General features: G+C 33.5%; 2 protein-coding genes across 2 annotated transcripts; both read left to right on the forward strand.

Annotated features, from left to right (window-relative positions):
• Nucleotides 1–1,418: 1,418 nt before the first annotated feature.
• On the forward strand, nt 1,419–4,824 carry LOC131612690 (non-structural maintenance of chromosomes element 4 homolog A-like). The gene is made up of 7 exons (XM_058884453.1): nt 1,419–1,695; nt 1,886–1,966; nt 2,900–3,149; nt 3,245–3,332; nt 3,672–3,888; nt 3,993–4,084; nt 4,591–4,824. Exons 1-7 carry the CDS (start codon nt 1,581–1,583, stop codon nt 4,654–4,656), a joined length of 909 nt encoding a protein of 302 aa, XP_058740436.1. The 5' UTR covers nt 1,419–1,580; the 3' UTR covers nt 4,657–4,824.
• A 2,293-nt stretch (nt 4,825–7,117) lies between these two features.
• Nucleotides 7,118–10,066, forward strand: LOC131610407 (zinc finger CCCH domain-containing protein 14-like). The gene is made up of 3 exons (XM_058882354.1): nt 7,118–7,414; nt 7,861–7,921; nt 9,100–10,066. Exons 1-3 carry the CDS (start codon nt 7,342–7,344, stop codon nt 9,863–9,865), a joined length of 900 nt encoding a protein of 299 aa, XP_058738337.1. The 5' UTR covers nt 7,118–7,341; the 3' UTR covers nt 9,866–10,066.
• The last annotated feature ends 14,284 nt before the right edge of the window (nt 10,067–24,350 follow it).

Below are 24,350 nucleotides of genomic sequence, written 5' to 3' on the forward strand. Positions count from 1 at the left end.
AATGTGAAAAATAGCCTTATGATTCGATTCAAAATTATAATATTGATTCAAATCAAGTGAGAAAATAAATCAAATCAAGTAAACAAAAAGGCTAAAATTTTGAACTATGATTCAAATCACACATAGACATGACTCAAATCATACATATACATGATTCAAATCATGTTTTATGAATTGAATTAATTTGGCAAAAACAGTTCATGATTTGAATCACACACATACATGGTTTGAATCATGTTTTCCAAAACAAAACAAAAAATTTAGTATAACCTTCATGATTTGAATCATGCTTCCCAAATTCAATTTTTGAGAAAATGTTTTTCCTATTATTCAAATCAGGACATTGCTTTATCCTAATCATATTGAACAAATTTATTTGATTCAAATATACATTCTTTTGATTCGAGTCAAATTCATTGACTTTGGTCAAAGGACTGTTTTATGTGTGTAAACATTATTTTAAAAGATGAGTAAGTTTTTTGCAAGGGACTCAATATAATAATAAAAAAATGACAAATAAGAAAGCAACTTAATTACACACGGTTATCCTAGAATCAATTTCATATCCTAGAATTGAGAGATAGAGAAATTATCATGCCAAAATAACCTTACGAGCAAAAGATAAACGGTAAGACTTTCAACCTAACAGTTTTTCCTTATGTAATCAAGGATAAACAAATAAGTTTCCTTCGAAGCTCGATGGTGCAATAGAGCAATTCCTAGGTTATGGCCTAAATTCGAGATAGTTCCTATCTCTTGTACAGTATTGATTTCAATAGCCTTATTGATCCTTATGTTCTTAGAAAAGAACACCTGTTAAGAAGTTATTTAAGGACAATCCTAACAAACTTGGTATAAATCAATTATCTTTTGTGTAAACATTTGACTTTTAACGATAATGTTAAAAAAGTATAAAGAAGTTATATAAGGACAATACTAACAAACTTGGTATAAATCAATTATTTTTTGTGTAAATATTTGACTTTTAACGATAATGTTAAAAAAGTGTAAAGATAAATTAGTGATTAATAGTATTATAATTATATAAAAAAATTTAAAGTATTGAGTGTTAATTTCAATACAATCTATCAAAAGACAGTATGCTCAATACAAGTGGTAACAAACTTAATACATGTTCTATCATTTCTTTTCTTTTTTGACAAACATACTCTATTCTTTCTATTTTATAAGGAAATAAATTGCTTTAAATTAAATAAGATACCATAATAATAAATGTTAATAAATATCATATGACAAGAAATGAAAGCATGAAAGGAAATTGTTCACACAAAAGCCCACTATGAGTGTCCAAAAAAGAAAAAAGCCCACACTATATATACATCATTTCAAAACTTGGAATGCACGCCTCCCTCTCAAACCCAAACGTATCTCATAAGACTCTTCAACTCCTTGCCGCTACATATACTACCCTCTCTCAGTTCATTTTCCACTCTCTTCTTTTTTCACTCATTACCGTTACATTCCATTTTCCGATCATAACCGTCTTAATGCTTTCGAAATCGATTTAACACTCGTTCGAAAACTCGATATCTCGATCACACATTGATCACATCATCAGCATGAAACGCGAATTGGATATCAGTGATAACAGCAATGACGATGATTATCAAACTAGTAACGGCCGCAGAGCTCTCCGCTCGAAGTACCTCGCCGTCAAGAACATGATTCACGGTGGTAATTTAATCTTATTTAACACTGATTCTGTTATTGCATTCTGCGTGTTTGATATTTGACCTCATTGATTGCCTATGGATCCTTCATATTAGAAAAGGTGGAAATGAGAAAACGACTGCAAAATTTGTGTTATTGTTGTCGTTTATAGTTCAAAACTTATTTGCTTGTTTACATTGTGGATTTTTCGCAGATGAAATGGAGAATATTGCGAAGACTGACTCTGAAGTATTTGGTTCGATTTTCAATGAAATTGAGAACTTACACCAGTCAGGTATTAATTTCGCCGATTTTAATTGTTTATTGTTTATTTTGCAGCTCTTAATTTACTTATATCCTTGTGCCATATGATGAGAATAAAAAGTTTCGAGAATTTGAATTTGTATTTGAATTATAGAATCAAAGATCTGTTCGTGAGTGTTCGCAGTGTATGATTACATTCAATTATAGTATTTTATTCTATTATTATGTCATCTTGAATGTCTTTCATAGATAGAAATAGCCAATATTTTATCCACTAAGAAATATTGATAAGTAAACTCATTGCATTAGAAGTATTTAGAAATAGTTTGCAAATCATAATTCAATTGGCAGAAGCCGATTTTATCAGGTTAGACGTTATCACCAGATTTCAAACTCTAATACTCAAAATTGTGTATGAGTTTTTAGTAGTAATTACATTCGTCTAGATGCAAAAGAAATATTTTGAAAATTTTGAATTGCTCTACTAATTGATAAATATAAAATGTGTCATTGAAACTAAAGCGGATAAGAAACTAAATTATCCTTAGAAACCATAAGATATTGAAGGAGATGATTCATGTCTAGGCAAAGTGGTGCATTATCTTTTCATCAATTAAATGAATTTCATCATCAAAATTCTGTATGAACATTTTGAAACTTTTACTTTAAATTTTATAAGGTAATCAAATAAATATTCTAGAATAATATCAAATGATTTTACAAAAAAATAATTATCACTCTGTCCCAAAAAGGTAAACAAAATTATTGGATTCCAATGTGATTCATACTACAGTATTACATGAACCCTAAGTTTTCCCTGATTTTCTTTGTTTATTATATTTAAATATTAATTTTATGCAAATGCAGCTTTCTTTTGTCTCTCTATATGGTATATTTTTCCAACACTTAAGGATATACAGAGGCGCACATACATATATTGGTTTACTGTTCTGTCTTTTTTCAGTCACAACAACAAGAGAACAAGTAGCTGACGCACATGCTCTTTTGGACATAACCAAATCCTTGGTAGTATCTGCAAAAGGTCATTCTAGAGATGGACTCACTCCTTCAGACTTTGTCACCAGCCTTATTGAAAAATTTGGAAAACGAGGTGGAACAAGTGCTAGTAGAAAAGATTGCAACTCAATAGCTTGGAAGGACATTGGAGTTGCAGTTTCAAGTGTTTTTGGAGGGGGATATGGGTGTTATACAATGTAATGTCCATAAAAATCTTTATCTTGCAGGTTGTTTTTCCGAATATGCTTAAATATCTCCTGGAATATTGTTTTTTCCAATTTTGCTTCTTCAGGATCGGCCCAATGGATACAAAATTAAAACAGAAGACGGTTAATAGAAAAAAGCGTTTGAAGCCTACCGAATTGGCACGGCCAGAAGAGGTAAAACTTCTTCTCTGAATATGTAGTTTTTGCTAGGAAAAAAGTATAATACAGAAAATATAATAGGTATTCATTGAATGTTGAGTTATTGAGAGTAATTAATGATGCATCCTTGATTCTTTTCAATTTTCCGCTAATCTCTAGCAGTCCGTCGCCCATTTATTTGTTGTAAGATAGTCACGACTCACGAAGATTTGGGCCTAAGTCGAGAATGGAATTAATACAACAGAGAATTTTCTCTTCACTAGTGTTCAGAATGTGTAAATGCAGCATCTGTTATAACTTACAATTATGATATACTAATCATTTTTCCTTTTTTTGCATTAAATCCTCTTGCAGCTTGATGAAGGTTCAAGAAAAGAGAGAAATGAAACTGATAAAACTATGTTAACTATGTTTAACATCTTAAGGAAGAATAGATCTGTCAAGCTTGAAAATTTGGTTTTGAATAAGAACTCTTTTGCGCAAACGGTAGAGAACTTATTTGCTCTCTCTTTTTTAGTCAAAGATGGGCGAGCTGAAATCAAAGTGGACAAGGCTGGACGACATCTAGTTTGTGAGCCACTTTAAAAATGTTTATTCCAATCTTCTCTTAAAATTCATCATACGTTACTCTTGATTTTAACTTGATCTTTTCTTCGAGGACTTGTACTTTTTCAGCGCCAAGGAATGCTCCCGCCGCAAAATCAGTAATTTCTAAGGATGTTGCTTTGAGCCACTTTGTGTTCCGACTTGACTATATTGATTGGAAGGTATTGCAAAGAACTTCTTTTAAATTATCTTTTAACTTTTTGTGTATTTTTGTGTGTAGTTACAAGTTATAACTTTTTTATACTTCATGGCTCTTCTATTTGAATCCTAAAAGTGGAGTTGTGTTATACCTTTTCAATCAAGTGACTTTTTGAGACTGCCCATGTTTTTGAAGTTGTCTATGCTTTATAGTTTTTAGACCTTCATACATATCATTTTGATGGGTTTATCGGAGTTAACATATGTTATGAAGAAAGCTGCAAAAACAGTTGGGTCTTTTAAAATTTTATTGAACTTCAGTGTACAATCTCCCTCTAAATTTCTTTTACATACATGGTTTTCAATTAGAAGCAAAACATTCAAGAGAAAGGGAGCTCCTTTGTCAACTAATATCTGTTATGTTTTGATTATGTACCCCAGTAAACTTTTGCTAAACGAACTTGAGAAACTTCAATCTAGTTTTTTGTCATGTAACATCATCTATTCTTCTACTATTTTGAATTCTCAGTTGATGGTTCGCTCTGTTGTTGGGGAGGAGTTGATGCCGCATAGGAATATTCAAACACAAACTTAGAGTGGATCAGTACCTGCAGTGCAGTAGTTTGAAGACTCAAATTTATGGTTTTATTATAATGTACAAATTTATGATGTACAGAATATAGACATTCTGCACGAGTTTATGGTTTACAAATTTTGTTTTGCCCATCATATGCCTAGATTACAAACTCATTTCAATATTGATGATGGTGCTTTCATTTTGATATCGTGTGTGCTGCGATTCAATAGCAAGTTGGTTCTGATTTTCAATTTAAACACATCAAATATGAAAATTTAGGAATTTATGGTTGATTTCTGGTGCTCCGAGTTAAAAGAATATCAATTGGAGACTTGTTAGAACTCTTGGAATGATGTTAACTTAGAGTGAGAGTTGAAATGATATATTGATATTAAAAGGGCAATAAATGAGCACAAGTAAGAACTAGTATAATATTAGTAGTGTATATATATATATATATTCTAACTTGGACAATTGTTGTTGGGCTCAAGGACCCCTACAATTTTGTAAAGGAGTGAGGACACACCCATATGCCATCAAGACGCGCGCCGCCTCCGTGTCATAGGTCTGACTTGTTGACCAAGTGAAAAACAGCTACTTTTGACCAGGCCGGTTCCACTCTCCCACGGTTTTTTCGCCCACGACTTTTTTACTCGTTTGGATCTGTTGCCTATAAAGTGTGTCCTTCCATTCATTTGCAAACGACTCCAGAATTCACAATCAAATTTTTTGTTCTCTCTCTACTCTGCTTCATCTAAATATTTCTTTTCTGATTTTCGACTGGAATTTATTTCACATACTACGACTGATTGTTATACCATCTGAAGGTGAAATTCGAACGATACATCATAGTGCTAGTGATTGTCGTATTATCTGAACGGGCTGTTTTATCCTAGAGACGTCGTCGAATCTCGAACTGCGTTGCATAATTAATGACAGTACGACGAAACGTCTTAAAGAAAACGACCTAGTATGCAACTCTTCCTAATAATTTTCTTTGTGGCAATATTTTCAAATACCAAAAAACAACAAGACTTATGTGGATATTTTTGGATACACAATACATTATTAACTTTGGGAGAAAAATCGTTTCGCTTCAAACAAAATTTAAAAAAAATCCTAATTAACATGATCATGGCCTTTTCAAGATCTATTTTGGATACTATATCAACTTTTTTCATTTTAAATTTATGCATAAAAAACTACTCCCTCTATTCCTTATTATAAGGAAATTTTAACTTTTTAGATACATTGATTAAATGATATATCAAGTCTATATATAGGCGAAATACATCATTTATTAAATAAATTTAAAAAATTAAATTTACTTATAAAAAAGAATGAAGGGAGTATTCTGGAAGAGTCCATATGTCTAATTTAGATAAGGACGCATTAGGTTAACCATAATATTTGTAATAAGCTTGTAAATAGTGTTGTACAAGCTAATGAACCTGAATTCCTTAATATTTTGGGGCAACCCATTTTAGGAATTAATGCGACAAGAATCTTAGAAAGAGAGGAGTGAAAGCTACCTATAACAAAAACATCTGATATAAAATGTTAAAAGAAAATATCATGGAATGGAATCCATTAGGGTCATGGGCCTTGAAAGGATGTTAGTACTTCTTCCACGAGAATATGATCATCATTGCACCAAACACCATTAACAAGATGAAGACCATGGACTTTATTTCTCTTTCGCCTGAATATTGTCTTGACATGAAAAAATTTAGTGTTACGATCTCCCAATTTAATCCAATCATCTCAAGCCTTTTTATACTAATGGATCTTCTCTTGCGCCAAAATCTCATCATACTCTTGTTGAAGCTTCTATTAGAGATAAACTAGTCATGTCGAATCTATTCTCTCCCAAGAGCGTTTGATACATCTGAATCTCTTCTCAATGTTGTGCTTTCTTTTGCTGATATTGCCAAAAAAAAACTCCTTATTAAAAATGATATAATCGTGCTACACATTTTAAAGACAAGTTACATTGTCATATGAAATTTCTCCCAAACAGTCAAAACTATATTAAAGTATTTTAAATGATTGATCCAAGCTATCTCAAATCTAAAAAGATGAAGCCCATGGTTTTGGAGTGGAACACCACATCTAAAAAAAATGAAGTTATAATCAGAATGAAACTTATACAACACCTCAACATACTTAAAATTAAAATTGGATAACATTTAATTTAAAAACTAAATAGTATTATATTTAAAAAACTGAATCATATCTAAAATTAGAATAGCATAAAATTATTAATTAAATTAAATGAATGAAAAAAATTAAGTCTGATATAGATATAGATAGATGCCATGTGACAAGGGAAAGGGGGCACGTGAGATAATGGGGCATCAAAGCACGTCACGTGAAAGGAAAGGACCTAGGCGGAAATCCAACTTAAAATTTATAACCCTAATTTTAAAATCTCCACATTTAAAAGCGACACCGCTGTAACACTGCAAAATAAATAAATCATTATTATTATTATTCATTCTCGTTCTTTTTTCGCTCCCTTTATCTCAGCCACCGCCTTCACTTTTTTCTCCTTTCTCCAAAACCCTCTTCTTCTCTCCAGTTTCGCTAGGGTTAGGGTTTTACTCCATTCTTCTTAACGCGCCTTCGTTCCCTCATTCTTCACAAGATCTCCTCTTTCGGAGTCTTCTGTCTGAGCTTCTTCTTCATTCCGAATCTCGATCTATGGATACCCGCAAAAGAGGAAGACCCGAACATGGCTTTAACACCAATGGCGGATACAAGAAATCCAGACAAGGTTTGTTCTTTCTTCTTCTTCCCTCTTTCGTTTTGCATGTTTTATACTCTTAATTTGCATGCTTCGCCTTATACACTTACTTTCAAGCTTATTTTAGCTTATTCTGTTTTATGCTTAGTGTTGTTACGTCCTCTCTGTAATTTGATGTTTTTCATCCGGAAAAAGTTTCACTAAAATCTTCAAATTATTGGGGAGACAATAAACTCTCACTCGAGTGTACATACAACTTAAATTGTTTCAGATTGGTCAAAATTTTCAGTAGTTGGGGGCAATGAAAAACCTAATAAATTATAAATCAATGTAATTGCCACCGTTTCTTCGAAAAATGAAAAATTGTGTCACTATAAAAATATTTTAAAAATTGTTAATAGTTTTTTCGGTATAGCGTAAGAGATTAATAAAGGAGGGAATGATAACTGAGAATAAGTAATAATGTTTTGCAACAGAAATGCAGTCCTTATCAACTGGTGTAGGAAGCAAATCGAAGCCATGTACCAAGTTTTTCAGGTTATAATCTACCCCTGTCTAACTAAAATATAATTTCAAATGCAGCATTTTCTACTTTTAATAGCATTATATTATAATTATTATAAGAGTGAAATGCTTAATTTTCTTAAAACTAAACTATGCAATTTTGCTAATTAACTGAGTATATGAAAGTCTTATATACAGGTACACACTGATGTCTAAACACGTAAACTAAATAGTGGTTTATTAACGGACTACTACTTAAAAGACAACAATTTACAGGGCGATAGTTGGGATAGAGACCGCTATCATTGATGATTAATTGACCATTTTCCACTCATGTTTTACCTTTCAGCCTAGTTAATTGCTTACCACTTTAATCACTTAAACATCAAGCTTTCAGGATTTTATTGCTTGTTTATGAACCAACCTTTTGATGGGTAATGTATCGACTAAGTAACTGGAATTGAACTTTGACTGACAAGTAACTTGAATTGAATTTTGATTGGTTGGGTCAGGTATGGTGTCAAAAGGTACATTTAATTGATTAATTTTGTATTATACATGTTAGTTGAAGAACATAAAGACATTTTTTGGGTCACCCTTAAACCTTGAACAAGATACAATTGATTCAATCCCAATTTCTAATTGTATGAATCTTCCATCAAGAAACAAATGACGAAAAGCCACCCTCTTTTGTTTATTGGAAACTTTCATATGGATATTTTAGGAAAAATTTCTGTTGTTTACTATAAATGCCAGTTTATCCTCTAAGGGGCTTCCTATAATTTGTTCCCTATCAAATTTTGGACAATCCTAGGGTACTCATGTGTTCAAGAATTTGGCATGTTTACTGTTAGGTGTTCCTGTTTTTGTTGAAGTGTTGTATAGGTGTTCCTGTTTGATCCTTTTAAAGTTGGCCTGTTAAACTTGTCCCATATTACACATGTCTCCTTATACTGTTTGACCAAGTGTTTATGTTGTATGTTTTCCTTTAAGGAGCTTAGTGTCAAGTCTTAGCTTTTTCATTTATTTAATCTTTGAGGACCAACGATATTTTGGAACTTTATGAGCTTAGCATTTCATAAATTATGTCAAGTAATCCATGGATCTGAGTTTATTTTGATACTGTTATTCAAAGGGATAAGAATAGGCATATATGGGTGATTGTTAGTATTGATTCATCGTAATTAATTGAATTATTCTTGTTCTTGCAGCACTTCTGGTTGCCCATTTGGTGAGACATGCCATTTCTTGCACTATGTTCCTGGTGGTTTTAATGCTGTTGCCCATATGATGAATCTAACACCCGCAGCACCTCCTGCACCAAGAAATGTTGCAGCCCCACCACATGCTCATGCACACAATGGATCTGCACCATCTGCTGTTAAAAGTCGCATATGCAACAGGTTTAACACTGCTGAAGGTTGCAAATTCGGCGACAAATGTCATTTCGCTCATGGTGAATGGGAACTTGGAAAGCCTGTAGCTCTATCATTTGATGATCACCGTCACGCGGGACCCCCCAATGTAGGTCGTATGGGTGGTCACCGGATGGATCCTCCTCCTGGTCCAACTACCAGCTTTGGTGCCACTGCCACTGCCAAGATCAGTGTGGAAGCTTCCATGGCTGGAGCAATCATTGGTAAGGGTGGTGTGAACTCAAAACAGATCTGTCGCCAAACTGGAGCTAAGCTTTCGATTCGAGAGCATGAATCTGATCAAAATCTTAAGAACATTGAACTTGAGGGAACTTTTGAACAAATTAAGGATGCAAGTAACATGGTGAAGGATTTACTGATGACCCTGAAAATGTCTGCACCACCTAAAACAACCCAAGGTCCTCCTGGTGCCCCTGGCCATCATCATGGAAATCATGGAAGCAACTTTAAGACAAAATTGTGTGAGAATTTTACAAAAGGATCTTGTACTTTTGGAGAAAGGTGTCATTTTGCACATGGAGCGACTGAAATGCGGAAATAAGAATTCTACCTTAAAGAGGCAATGCATTATCTTGTGAGTCAGGATTCTTTTTATGATTATTATTGTTGTGCACTGCTCTACTTAGGATACTGACAGAACTTCTGATGTTAAGAATTTTGTTGTTTTTGTTTCCTTTAAATAGCTACATTAGCTTTACAATTTCATTTTCCCTCTATTATGAATCCATGCTCTCCCTCCTCAGATTGCTGATTCTATTTTTTTAGTAGTAGAGTTTTATTTTTTCGTGCCCTGCATACAGATCAGAATTCCTGTCTAATTCATTTCTTTCTCAATTTGGCCATGCCATAAATTTTGTTTTCCTTCTGTCATCTTTTTTGTCTGTTGATTTTTAGGAAGTTTTGAGTTTTTCTTTATTTGTGGATTTGTCTAACAAAATGAGGTCTGTGATTGTTTGAAATTGGTAGTGGAAGTAAAATATTCAATCAAGTGCATGGGTTTTAAATTAAGATTTAAATTAGAACAGACTGAACTGTTCACTTTAGTGTTATATTTTGTTTTGAATAGTTTTATCCCCTAGGAAGGGAACTTGTGAAAGCAAGTGTGAAGAAAACGTGAGTTAAAATGGACGGTGAGAAAGTCCAACTTAAATACTTGACACAACAAGTATACAATTTTTCGAGCATCATTTCCCATCCTACACCCATTGATTTGAGTTGTGATTAATGTTGAAATAAATAAAAAATCACTTGTAAGAAAATATATGGCTTTTAGTAGTTGAGTGATAATGTTACCTGAATTTGTCATTAAAGCATGCATCTCCAACATTGCATAATTTAAAGCACCTAATGCTCTTAAAATCCATGCCACCACCATTTTTCTGCAAGAAGAGCTTCTCCTAAGAGAGCCAATATACGCCTCTAGCTTGATTTATAATTTTTCTTGTTAGAGAGAAAAGTCGAAATAAAAAATGTATTCAAGACGTAGTATGGAATGTATTGTAACACTGATATGATGAGTACTTCTCTCCCTACTCTTGAGAGACATTTACCCTCCTCTAAGAATAATTTTCTTTTCAACTCTACGATGAACTTGAAAATGCCTTTTCTACATCTACCAATCATGAGGGATAATCCCAAGTACTTGGTAATATATGTATAATTTACTTGAAAATCAATTGCATTTTAAGCATTTATTTAATTTATTTGAACATAAAATATTCATAAACTTTTCAATTTATGTACAAATTAAGATTGTCCTAATTGATATAAATTGATACTAAATTTCATTTGGTTTGGGGTATTGGGTATGAAAGACTCAATGAAAGCTAAGAGAGAGAAAAACTTTCACGCAGTTCACTAAGCAAAATCATATTTGATTAGCGAATTTGAGGCAAAGACAAATCAAGTGAAACATGACAAATCTACTAAGCAAAACTCTTATCAATTAACAAATTGATAGAAAAGAATATCAACTGAACGAAAAAATTCTTCGGTTAAAAGGTGGTGCAGACCTTTCTTAACGTCAAAGGAAGCCCATTTTGTTAACCGAATACTCCTTTGAGTTGGATGGCTATTGTTATTTTCCCATATCAAAACTATATTGAGAGACAATAGTACTAAGTTTCACAAAGAATGAGTATCGAAGTAGATCAAAGTGGATATCGTTAGAAGTTCGGGAGATTGCTCTTGACGCTGTTTCATTTCATTTATTTCTTTTGTAACGCTACTATGACCAGGGCCGGCCCGAACTATTTAGAGGCCCTGTTCTATTTTAATAATACGCTCATTATAAAATAAAGTATAAATTTTTTTTAAATAATTATTTAAATCGTAGCATAAGAACTAAAAAAAATCAAATAATTGTTTAGAAATATTTCGACAAATACAACAATAATTTTTTTAATCTTTTCCATCGATAAAATTTCTTAATTTTTTAGAATCATTCATACAATTATAAATTTAGTTGAAGACAATGTATATCACAAATTTTAACACTCTAATGAACTAATATATAATTTTGTCAAAAAAATATACTAATATATAATTTTTAATATAAAATATAAAATATTTCTTTAGAATACACATAAATTTTTATTAGGAGATGGTATACTAATAAATAAGTTTAAAATTTTTAAATAAAATAATAGATTTTGTTTTTGGCACATTTAATTTTTTTTCTATGTATATGTATATATTTAAACTTATAAGTTTCAATAACATTGATATTTAAAAAAATTTGATTGATGACTAAATCAAACAATAGCAAACACATTTATAGAAAATTTGCTATTAAAATATATAATTATTGTCAAATAATAAATAATGAGATATTATAATCCCACGTCAAAAATTAATAAACGTTTTGAGAAAGATTAAATCATGAAATAAGTAACTCACAAGGTAGTTTAAAATTGACTTATGGATTTCATGTGGACAGGATGTAATAATACTAAATTAACATACATTTTGTTTTAATTCCTAAAGAAAATATTACAAGCCAATTTTTTAATTTTGAAATTCTGGTAAGACAGACCCCAGATGTCATATACGATGTTGTGACATCTGGTCTGTCATCAGCTTGGCTGAGGCAGTACATACAGATCCCTCAATTATTTATTACATCTAACATTCAGAAGTCTGGAAGTGTTGGGATCCCATATTAGTTCAGTTAACATTAACAAATCTGCTTAGCAGAGATTCTGTGTTAGCACAGTCATTAAATCACCCACTGATGTCATGCACGATGTTATGACATCCAAACTGAACTTACAAATAAACAATGCAGAAACATAAACAACACAACAGAATTGTTCACCCAGTTCGGTTCAATCAACCTACTCTGGGGGCATACCAAGCCAGGGATGAAGTCCACTATTAGCAGTATCAATTCAGAGCTAAACTCCCAGTTTACAACTCCTCACTTAATCACTACCCAATGACCCCTCTACCTAGGTTCTCCCTAGATATGGAATATCTCCATTCCACTCCCAATCATAGCAATGATGTCTAGCAGTCAACAACTCAGCCACTGCATCGACGGCTTAATCACCAACAATTTAAATATACATAATGGAGTAGTTCCAAGAACACAATCTTCACTCATTGCTTCACAGCTTCTGAGTGAATATAATAAACCTCTTACCTACAGGCTTCGAGGCACAAACCAGTGACCATCCCACAACCTGGGTGGTTCACTTACACGGCTAACCCTAAAAACTACATCTTGTCAATACTCGGCTAGCTCAATAAACTAGGTTACAAAGTTTCCTATTTATAACCTATTCCCAACTGGACTTGGGCTTACAATCACAGCATTATTTACTGTTACAAATCACAGAAAACTTTCTGCTAAAAACAAGGTCTTCAATCATAAGTTTCCTAATTTATCTTCATAATTGGAAACTGCATAATTCTCCAATATTCTAATCTTGATTCTCTTGATCTCTAAACCTATGCCACATAGGATTGCATAATATTCCAAAGAATATTCTGCATCTTTTGAGTACTTACTGAATCTTTATATTCTAGCTCAGCAGGCGCGTGACAGCTAAATATAACAGTAACTGCTGTCAAATACTGATGTCACAGAGCATGTCGTGACATTCCATAGAACATCTTGATGTTGTACCTGTTCTGCATAAATCACAGCAAACAGTATTCTTCACTTCAATTCTCTGCTTCTCACATATCAGGGTGCCAAAAAGACAGCCCATGATTTGTTCTATTACTGATGTACAATCAGCACAATCTTTAGTTTCCCAAAATAAAGACTGAGATAAATAAGGAAACATAATAGAAATAGAATAGAAAATGTAGCAGCTACTGCTGTCAAATACTGATGTCATGACGTCGGGCATGACATCCAACTAACACAGCATGTATTAGCTTACACAACCAGAACTTGCATAACCTTTAACACTATACACCACATATCATGACCTTAGTCAAGACAACAAAATACACATGAATGTTTTACCACAAAATGCAGCCAATCAAAACATCTACAATCTCCCCCTTTGGCAAATTTTTGGCTAAAACATTCTGTCACCACATTAGAGAAACAAAACATCAGACGTACTGAACAAGTTCCACAAGCTACACTATCACATAACATGAACAGAACCAACTTGTTCAATATGATATGGGGTGACACTCTCTTCTCCCCCTGTTTGGCCATAAATGTTGCCAAAGCAACGGACATCTCCCCCTTAAAACTTACTCTGCATGACATGACCACGACACACACAAAAAACACCATCTGATAATCTTTAGATACCACTTCGCCACCAGCTTGATTAGAATACAATAAGTCACCCACAATGGAAGATCTATATTACAAGATGCACTCTTTCATAGATAGCTCATAACTTCTACCACAAGCTCCAAGAGGTGAATAGAAAACACCTCCTTTTTGTCTTCAACTTATTACTCTTCTGCCCAAAAGTAATTTGTCTAAGACTATCCTCAAGAATAATCAGCTGCCATATGTTGATTATCTTGATCCTTCGAACCCACTTCTGAGATGAACCAAATGCCACTGTTTGATTACCTCCTTCATGAATCCTCATATGAAAATGTCAAATGCCACTTTTTGACTTCTCCACGTTTATCAGACTTCTCTCAAGGATATTCTGACCCTTCAAGTGAAACATGAACTTCAAGCTACAAAAAAAACTTGGATATTCTAAGACAAGAACATGTAACATCTTCTCTACCCAGCAATTCCAAAGAGTTGCAATGAGAGCGATCTTTTTGAAGTATCCAATCTTCAACTCTTTAGATCTTCTTATCATAAGTTGATGTTCCACTTCATCAACTAAGATTTTGATGTTGAACCAAATGTCAACACATTGTGTTTTAACATCTAGCTGTTGAACTCAGCTCCTTCTTCTGCCACTTGAAAGAACTTCCTCCCTTTACAGAACCAGAGTTCAATGCTCTCATAGACCTGATTGTGAAACCAAGTTTGAGTACGCAACCTCCATCCTGCAGTTATGCAGTTATGTCATCCAAGCTCACACTTTTATGAATCCCTGCTTCTTTTCCAACAACATCAGACACTCTGATGCATGAGTCATCAGAAGGACTAGTTAGAGACTAATCCTCTAGCTGTACCAAGGATGCCACTTCCTTGAGCAAAGCTATTTCCATGATGTCAAGAATATTGCCACTTGTTCTTGACTTCACAGTGTGCATTAGCCAATGCACTTCCTTACCTAGATCAGAAATAAACTGATCCAAGTAACCACCATCAAGATTATGATGTCTTCTTCTTCTTGTGCACTCCAAAGCTGAACATGTTTCTTGCCAGGAAACCTTTTTCAGTGATCATATGCTTCTGCTGCCACCGAAGAGATAGATCTTAAAACAATTGCACTATCCTTCCTGTACATGGTCTTGAAGAAGAGATGTTCCAACATCTTTAAGAACATCAGTTATCTTGAACTTCCAAGGATAATCAATTAAATACTTGTACTTTACACAAATAACAATTGATCTCAAATCCTTTCCCAGTTAGATTCACCCTTAGGAAAGAGAGAGATGAATCTTTCCTTACAAATGTGTCACACAACAACCAGAACCCATGTGACACCGTTCAATAGCCAACTAAACACAAGGCTGAATCAGACGTGGGGAGGTTAACCAAATCTCCCCCTCAAACAAACAATCATGGAAACTCCACACCGCTTATCCATGCATTGTACATAAAAGTCTCATTATACAACATCCCTACTAGAGGCAACTAACTCCATGAGTTATACCTATACATACTTCATACACCAGTTGAGGATACTATACTTATATAAACCATGGTTAACAGAGATACCATGCAGCGGAAAACAACTAAAATTTATCCTCAATAAACCTCAGGCCTAAAACAATAACCTTTGCATCAGTCAGCTACACATCATTCATGATTAAGGGATAATATATGCCATATCTCAACAAGGTTTCTGAAACAGATTCACTTATGACATAACTCCTGAAAATACCTCAGATTCCACACAGTAATCTGACTCCCTTGAATCATCACACAATATTCAAAACCATACTTCACTATGCACGATACACAGTATTCAGTTTTCACCACTAACTGTTCTATGATTAAGAAAACAATTCACACATCTGGTTCCTTTGATCAAAAGAACATACCAGATATAAGCTCATCTTGAATTTTCATAGAGGTCTTGAAAAGAAAACCTGAATGAATCCTTTCACTTGCACTGAGCTCTACTTCCAACTCCTATAAGATTATGCCTGAAAAAAAACTGACATTTGGGATGGAAGGTTCAGTTGATTGTATTCTGACCAATCAACACAAAAGGCAGATGTCTCCTCTTCCAGATCAGGAGTAGGTTCCAAACAAATGTACTCACACTACATAAGTTTAGCACCAGAACATCTGTTCTTCAACTGGTAGTTGCATACCAGTATGCCATCAGTTCCTTCTTCTTGGAACACACAATTCTTGACAATCTTGAAGATCATCAAACACTTTGCAGATGAATATGAGGAACACTGATCATTTGAACCTCTTCAACCTCAATAACCATGCCTTTATGAGTGGACTTGAGAAAAAATCTCAAGTATCTTTGACACTTGTACTAAAGTTGAAAACAATCTGCTACAAATTCTGTTGAAAACCATATAACCCTAGAGATCTTCTTTCAAAGATAGGATTATGCATCAGATGCTATGCAGCAGAAAATAGCCATATATCAACAGAGATTACACAATGCTTACTCCCAGAACCAGTTGTAAGCATGACATCCAAGAATTACAGCTGAACAATCCAACAATATGCTTTCTTCTTCTTCAAGCAACACAACAAGACCTAACCAATATTCTGACCAGAAAGAAACAGATAAGCACAAAGAATACCTTATCATTAACTTCACTCCCGCATGAAGGTTTTGACAATCTTCTTCTCTGTACCCTGCTATATGCTGAATAAAACACCCCAAATTCTTCACTCCCGCATGAATCATTTGGATATCAGTAACACCATCTTCCCTTGCCAAGAGAATACACCTGTTATGGTCAGTTTGGTCCAGTCTTCCACACATAGGTCCATCCTCCACTTCTAGGGACCATTCAATATGAACATGAATGTTCAAACAATCAACTACCTCCAACAACCAGAGAGTATCTCCCATGGATCTCATCCAGAAACAGACAGGATGCCTGCTTTGATACCAATTGAAATTCTGGTAAGACAGACCCCAGATGTCATATACGATGTTGTGACATCTGGTCTGTCATCAGCTTGGCTGAGGCAGTACATACAGATCCCTCAATTATTTATTACATCTAACATTCAGAAGTCTGGAAGTGTTGGGATCCCATATTAGTTCAGTTAACATTAACAAATCTGCTTAGCAGAGATTCTGTGTTAGCACAGTCATTAAATCACCCACTGATGTCATGCACGATGTTATGACATCCAAACTGAACTTACAAATAAACAATGCAGAAACATAAACAACACAACAGAATTGTTCACCCAGTTCGGTTCAATCAACCTACTCTGGGGGCATACCAAGCCAGGGATGAAGTCCACTATTAGCAGTATCAATTCAGAGCTAAACTCCCAGTTTACAACTCCTCACTTAATCACTACCCAATGACCCCTCTACCTAGGTTCTCCCTAGATATGGAATATCTCCATTCCACTCCCAATCATAGCAATGATGTCTAGCAGTCAACAACTTAGCCACTGCATCGACGGCTTAATCACCAACAATTTAAATATACATAATGGAGTAGTTCCAAGAACACAATCTTCACTCATTGCTTCACAGCTTCTGAGTGAATATAATAAACCTCTTACCTACAGGCTTCGAGGCACAAATCAGTGACCATCCCACAACCTGGGTGGTTCACTTACACGGCTAACCCTAAAAACTACATCTTGTCAATACTCGGCTAGCTCAATAAACTAGGTTACAAAGTTTCCTATTTATAACCTATTCCCAACTGGACTTGGGCTTACAATCACAGCATTATTTACTGTTACAAATCATAGAAAACTTTCTGCTAAAAACAAGGTCTTCAATCATAAGTTTCCTAATTTATCTTCATAATTGGAAACTGCATAATTCTCCAATATTCTAATCTTGATTCTCTTGATCTCTAAACCTATGCCACATAGGATTGCATAATATTCCAAAGAATATTCTGCATCTTTTGAGTACTTACTGAATCTTTATATTCTAGCTCAGCAGGCGCGTGACAGCTAAATATAACAGTAACTGCTGTCAAATACTGATGTCACAGACCATGTTGTGACATTCCATAGAACATCTTGATGTTGTACCTGTTCTGCATAAATCACAGCAAACAGTATTCTTCACTTCAATTCTCTGCTTCTCACATATCAGGGTGCCAAAAAGACAGCCCATGATTTGTTCTATTACTGATGTACAATCAGCACAATCTTTAGTTTCCCAAAATAAAGACTGAGATAAATAAGGAAACATAATAGAAATAGAATAGAAAATGTAGCAGCTACTGCTGTCAAATACTGATGTCATGACGTCGGGCATGACATCCAACTAACACAGCATGTATTAGCTTACACAACCAGAACTTGCATAACCTTTAACACTATACACCACATATCATGACCTTAGTCAAGACAACAAAATACACATGAATGTTTTACCACAAAATGCAGCCAATCAAAACATCTACAAATTTAACAAAAATGAGGCCCTTTAATAAATGTGGCCCTGTGCAACAGCTCTGGCTGCACTTGCTTTGGGTCGGGCCTGACTATGACAATGTGTAGCTAAACTTTCTCCTATTAAGATTAATGCATGTGATAGTCCGATAAAAAATCCTTTAAATTTAAATCTAAGATATTCATCTGTTAAGCACTAAACTCCGGACATAGATCATTAAAATACATTGGAAAAAAATTAGTGCAGGTTAATCCGGACATATCTTCATCACTACTTAGGAGAATCAGCGCCAATCACCATTGAACCAACTAACGATCAGTAAAATTACGACAATTCTTGAATGAGTGTTTATTATAAATGCTTTTATTTATGATTCTTCATAACTTACTATTAGAGATGCCTAGTCTTTACGGACCTATGTCAAACTATTTTTTTTAAATAAAAGAGACTAATTTTTTTTATAAATTTATTTAATTAAAAAGGTTAGACTGTAGGTTGAAAAAAGAATCTTCTAAGCATAGGTCGATTTATTATTATTATTATATGGTGTTTGTATTTTAAATTAAAATACAAATAAAGTTTAGTTGTCTGGAAGAACTTATAAAAATAAGCTGAAAAAACCTTATGAACAATGTCATAAGTTGTTTTCATAAGTTCTCTCAAACACATAGTATCACAAAATATATATTAATAGATAAATTTGAATAAGTCAATGCAAATAAATATTTAGTTTAATTAATCTTTTAATTTGTTAGTTTATTTTAAAATAGATTTTTATGGAAACTAATAGGCCGGCCAATCATAGCCATGGGTCTAGACTTAAGTTTTGAAATTTTTTTCTACCCCTACTCACTAATACTCCACGGATATTGGACTCCCAAAATGTCTACGATGAAGTTCTTAATTGAATACCATTCTTACGTAAATTTTTTATTTTTGCAGATTAATTGTCTGATCTCTAGCAACTTTATACAAGGTTAGGATATTTAGAGCATCCACATCCCTGCTACCCAAGTTAGTGGTATAAGTGGATCCTACTTAATTTATTATATTTTTTTATACTTTTACCACTTCACTAAATTTTCCAAACATCCATACCACTCACTTAAAATTTTAAATTGGGTCCCACTTGTCTCACAATTATTTTAAGCTACGGTAGTTTTCTTTGGCAACGGTGGTTTAGAAATTTGGTCCAATTTATTTTAAATAATAATATTTTCTGACACATGGTGGCTTAAACACACAATGCTACCACCGATGTGTATGCTCTTAGGAAATGGATCCCTGCTGCTCTTTTTGTCCAGCCTTTTCTGCTGTGCTAATTCAATGGTTGAATATTCACCCAAAAGAAACAAACAAAAAATTGCAGTTTTGAAAAGAGAGATAAAATGTTGATGAATGGTTGTGATAGGGGCAGGAGAGAGAGCAGGAGATAACTAACTGGAGAGGATCCAGATCCGGATATTTATCAAAAAACTACAAAAATGTTTTCCTAAAAACAAAAGAAAACAATCATACGCAACAAAAAAAAAGTGACAAATAATATTAACATTCCAACAAATCTTGATTCCGTGGATGCATCCTCTGTTTTTGTCATCCTTAATCAACATCGAGATACTTACATAAATAATGAAAAGGCATGGCGATAGTGGATTTCATAGAAACTCTTTCATAGAAACTCAAGAAGGTCTGAAAAATATCTGTATATTCATAAGTATGTGTTCATATTTATATTATATGGTCGGAGACAAAAATACAAATACAATAATTAACATAGAGACTAATTGATCCTTAAAGGTTAATTGTCTCTAACATAATTACATATCAATTACAATAATTAATATCAATTACAATAATTAGAAAATCATAACATATTGCAATATCTCTCCTCAAACTCAAATGGGTGGAGATGTAACCTTAAACCCATAACATATTTAAATTGCTCATTTGGTATCATTTTTAATTTGAATTGTGTATAATTTTTGATATTTGTAACTTGATTTATTGTAATTTCAATTTGCGTATAATTCCTTTATTCAATTAGAAATTTACCTTGAGTTACTATCACATTCAATAAATAAGATTTTAATCTCTGCCAATGTATTTTTAGCTTGATTAAGTTGAATCATAAATAAGATTTTAATCTCTGCCAATGTATTTTTAGCTTGATTAAGTTGAATCACAAGTTAGAAAACTTAAAACAAAGCTTTTGTTTAAGATTGATTTGAATCAAACATCAAGTTGAAATACGAATTTTGTCACTAGCGAGTAGATTCAAATCAATGATATGTGTGACACAAATCACAACACTCATTGACTCGAATCACATTTTTTACTCGAATCATGATTATACACTTTTTGAAAAATCAACCATGAATCAAATCACTCTTTTGCCTGACTCAAATCATCGGTGCCAAATTATAATTCAAATCAAATTGATATTGTGCACACTTTTTTATTTTGATTCAAGTCATTCTTTTTTCTCAAGCTGACCACCTTCCTTGAAGGCATCTCCCAAACAAATTCAGGAGTGTCAAGAGTCTTCATCAGAACAATAGCTCATACAAGAGATACTTGATAGTACTGAGTAAAGGTCGCTACATAACAAATATTTGGAGCAAGAAATTGTGTCTAGGAAGCTCTTGGTGTAAGATCAACGTGATCTTGTGAATTTAGCAGTTTCAACGTTCTACCTTAACAGAAAGGAAACCAAGATTTAGAAGTGTGATGATTTAAGTGTGCATTGGCTAAAAGTGTTCATCGTTCTGTTGATTATATGTTGCATCAAAAAACCTGCATTAATTTGATTTATCGTACAAAATTCAATAATTTTGGATGTTTTACCATTGAAGAGTGGATTAGGCGCAAAACTAAGGATGAGCACATCGAACCATTATAAATCTTGTGTATATTCTACTTCTTTGTGATAGATCTAATCCTTTGGATATTATGTCTTACGATTATAAATGTACAAACTTTTCATTTTAGATTGAACCGTCAATTAATCAAAATCCAATTTGAGCCTTCTATGAAAAATGAATCATATTAAATTATTGTTTTTCTTGTCTAAGTAGCTTCATCTATCTATGTTGTGATTATTTTTTATTATCTCATTCAACTATGATAGACATTGAAATATATCTTTTATAAACCTTTGTTATCTTTCCTTCCATTTGTTATTTAAGCATCACTTTGTAAAACTATGATTTTCCAAGAAAGTGTTTTGAAGAATATTTTTTTAGGGAAATGACCTATTCAACCGCCCTTCTAGACCATTCAAATTCCATATTCTCCACTAATGAATAATTTAACAATTGTACTAAATCTCCATCAAGTAATGATATTTATAATAAATTTGTCTCCGCACAGATTGTTTGATTGCAGAATGACAATACTTGCCCGGGGGGGGGGGGGGGGGTTCATACAAATTTAGTTTTCAACATAAAAATAAAATAAAAAGATGAAAGTTAATCGAGATTAAAAATAATTAGGCCTTTCTCGAATCCTTTCTTTGTCACTGTTTGATAATTATGTTTATTCTCTTAAAGTATTCTTTTAGTATTATGATAAATTAGCAAAATAGGTATACCCAATTTCTTGGTGTATATCCCTCTCTTTTAATAACAAATCCTAATTCTTTAGGTGAATTCTAAATAAAAACATGTGTTAACACGCATTAATTTCTATATCACAATTTTTTATTCCTAAAGTAATTATTAATTTTGAACAATTAAATTAAGTCAAGTTTCAAAAGTTAGGATGAGTAATAATTTAAAACCTAGATCAATTCATATATTCCTAAATATACAAAAGTATTAAAAACAAATATAACTGAATAATACTAGAATTGCAAATTAATAGTGTGAGATATTGGATCAAACTCTAATATGGTCGAAGGATATCTTCTGGTCTGACAGAGATTAAGCATGAGGTCAAAGGTTGTTTGCATGTTATTGTCGACATAATGTGTGTTGTAGTCGAAATAGTTCTAACATGCATTAGTCGATATTGCTAGGTTTGTTAGCATGTTAAATTGAGTATGTTTGTTATGCCTAATTGTTTAAGTTAGTTTATTCCCTAAGTTAGCTTGTGTAATTGGTCTGTGTGTAAAAGCTCATTAGTTTAGTGTGTTAGTTTTCTTATAAATAGCATACTAGTCTCTCATTGTTGCACACTGCAAATCTTAATTAGAGTGAGAGAGGTTATTTGTTATTTTGTAACACTTGGAATCTTGTTTCAAAGATAAAGTAAAGAATAACAGTTTATAACCAATTTCCTTGGGTTCTTCTTGCTTCCCTATTTCTTACCCTTGTGGGTTTCTTGTCAAGAAAATAAACCTATTATACTTTGTTCTTGGCATTGATTTCATAATAAATTGGTGGGGTGAACATGGAGGAGAATGCCATCAATAAAGAATAAGATTGAAAAGTTCTCCGAAGTGAATGATTTCGGTCAATGGCACTTGAAGATGAAAGCCCTACTGGTTCAGCAGGGTTGGTTAGAAGAGTTGAAGGGAGACGCAACCATAGGCGTTGCGTTAACGGAGAAGAAGAAAACGACAATGGTAGAGAATGCTCACAACGCCATCTTATTCAGCCTTGGTGATAAAGTTTAAGCAGCGACTCAAGTAAAGAGTGGATTATGGATTCAGGTTGCACTTAACACATGACTCCAAACAAAGACTTGTTCGAGGAACTATGTGATCAAGATGGTGAATCTGTATTGTTGGGAAATAAAAAAGCATGCAAGATTGCAGGTGTTGGATATGTGAGATTCAAACTCCATCAAGAGTCAATAAGGTTGTTGACTGAAGTCAGGTATGTTCATGATTTGAAGAGAAATTTGATTTCTCTTGGTGAATTCGACAAGAAAGGATATGTTTTCCAAGGAGAGAAAATTATCCTAAGAGTCATGAAGAGGTCGAAGAAAATCTTGAGAGGCGTGAAGAAACAAGGCTTGTATACCCTTGAGGCTGAAGTTGCAAGTGGCTCTGTAGATATTGCATCCACGAAACCTTTGTCGAAGATAAAAATTTGGTACATGAGATTGGCCCATGTCAGCGAAAGAGGTCTAGTCAAATTGAGGAAACAAAATCTACTTGGTGGAGATAAAGTCGAAAAGCTGGAATTTTGTGAACCCTGTGTACTAGGAAAATCTTGTAGAGTGAAGTTCAATAAAGGAAAACAAAGAATACATGGATCCCTTGATTACATCCATGTTGATCTTTGGGGGCCTGCAAGGTGTCCATCACATTCAAGAGCTAGGTATTTTCTATCCATAGTTGATGATTATTCCAGAAAGTTATGAATATTCATACAAAAGACTAAGGATGAAACTTTTGAGAATTTCAAAATTTGGAAGACTCTGGTCAAAAATCAAACTGGAAGAAAGGTCAAGAGGTTGAGAACCGGCGATGTCCTTGAATTTTTCAATGAGTCGTTCGACAATTTTTGTGCAGTCTCTGGTATTGCAATGTTCTTGATTGTTCAAGAGATCTATTTTTGAATTTAAGTTTTCTTTGAAAATTTGTGTAAGATTTCAAAGTTTGTAATTGTGTGTGTTGTTATGACTTATTATGACAATTCCAACAAAAATGAATGACATTCTTGTCTCTAGGTTGACCTTGATAGAGTTGTGTGAAATCCTACAGATATCATAGTAGTTCTTCTTAATCTTAGGTCATGCCAACACTTAAGATACTGGTGGTATTGAGTGGAAATTACCGTAGAAGGAGACTTAGGAGAAGGTTGTTGGGCTGGAACATTCAAGAAGCGAATTCAAGTATAAATTTTGCATGAAGTTCTGTTCATAGAGTGTGTACAAGTCAAAGATCCAGAAATA

The sequence above is a fragment of the Vicia villosa genome, linkage group LG6 (assembly GCF_029867415.1).
Source record: "Vicia villosa cultivar HV-30 ecotype Madison, WI linkage group LG6, Vvil1.0, whole genome shotgun sequence".
In the NCBI taxonomy this organism is placed as follows: domain Eukaryota; kingdom Viridiplantae; phylum Streptophyta; class Magnoliopsida; order Fabales; family Fabaceae; genus Vicia; species Vicia villosa.

What these genes read in the sequence shown, in the direction of transcription:
- LOC131612690 (XM_058884453.1), top strand. Translation starts at nt 1,581, where the DNA reads ATGAAACGCGAATTGGATATCAGTGATAACAGCAATGACGATGATTAT. An exon ending in TGAGAACTTACACCAGTCAG is followed by an intron (nt 1,967 to 2,899) that starts GTATTAATTTCG and finishes GTCTTTTTTCAG; the next exon opens with TCACAACAACAAGAGAACAA. An exon ending in AATTGGCACGGCCAGAAGAG is followed by an intron (nt 3,333 to 3,671) that starts GTAAAACTTCTT and finishes ATCCTCTTGCAG; the next exon opens with CTTGATGAAGGTTCAAGAAA.
- LOC131610407 (XM_058882354.1), top strand. Translation starts at nt 7,342, where the DNA reads ATGGATACCCGCAAAAGAGGAAGACCCGAACATGGCTTTAACACCAAT. An exon ending in ATACAAGAAATCCAGACAAG is followed by an intron (nt 7,415 to 7,860) that starts GTTTGTTCTTTC and finishes GTTTTGCAACAG; the next exon opens with AAATGCAGTCCTTATCAACT. An exon ending in CCATGTACCAAGTTTTTCAG is followed by an intron (nt 7,922 to 9,099) that starts GTTATAATCTAC and finishes TTGTTCTTGCAG; the next exon opens with CACTTCTGGTTGCCCATTTG.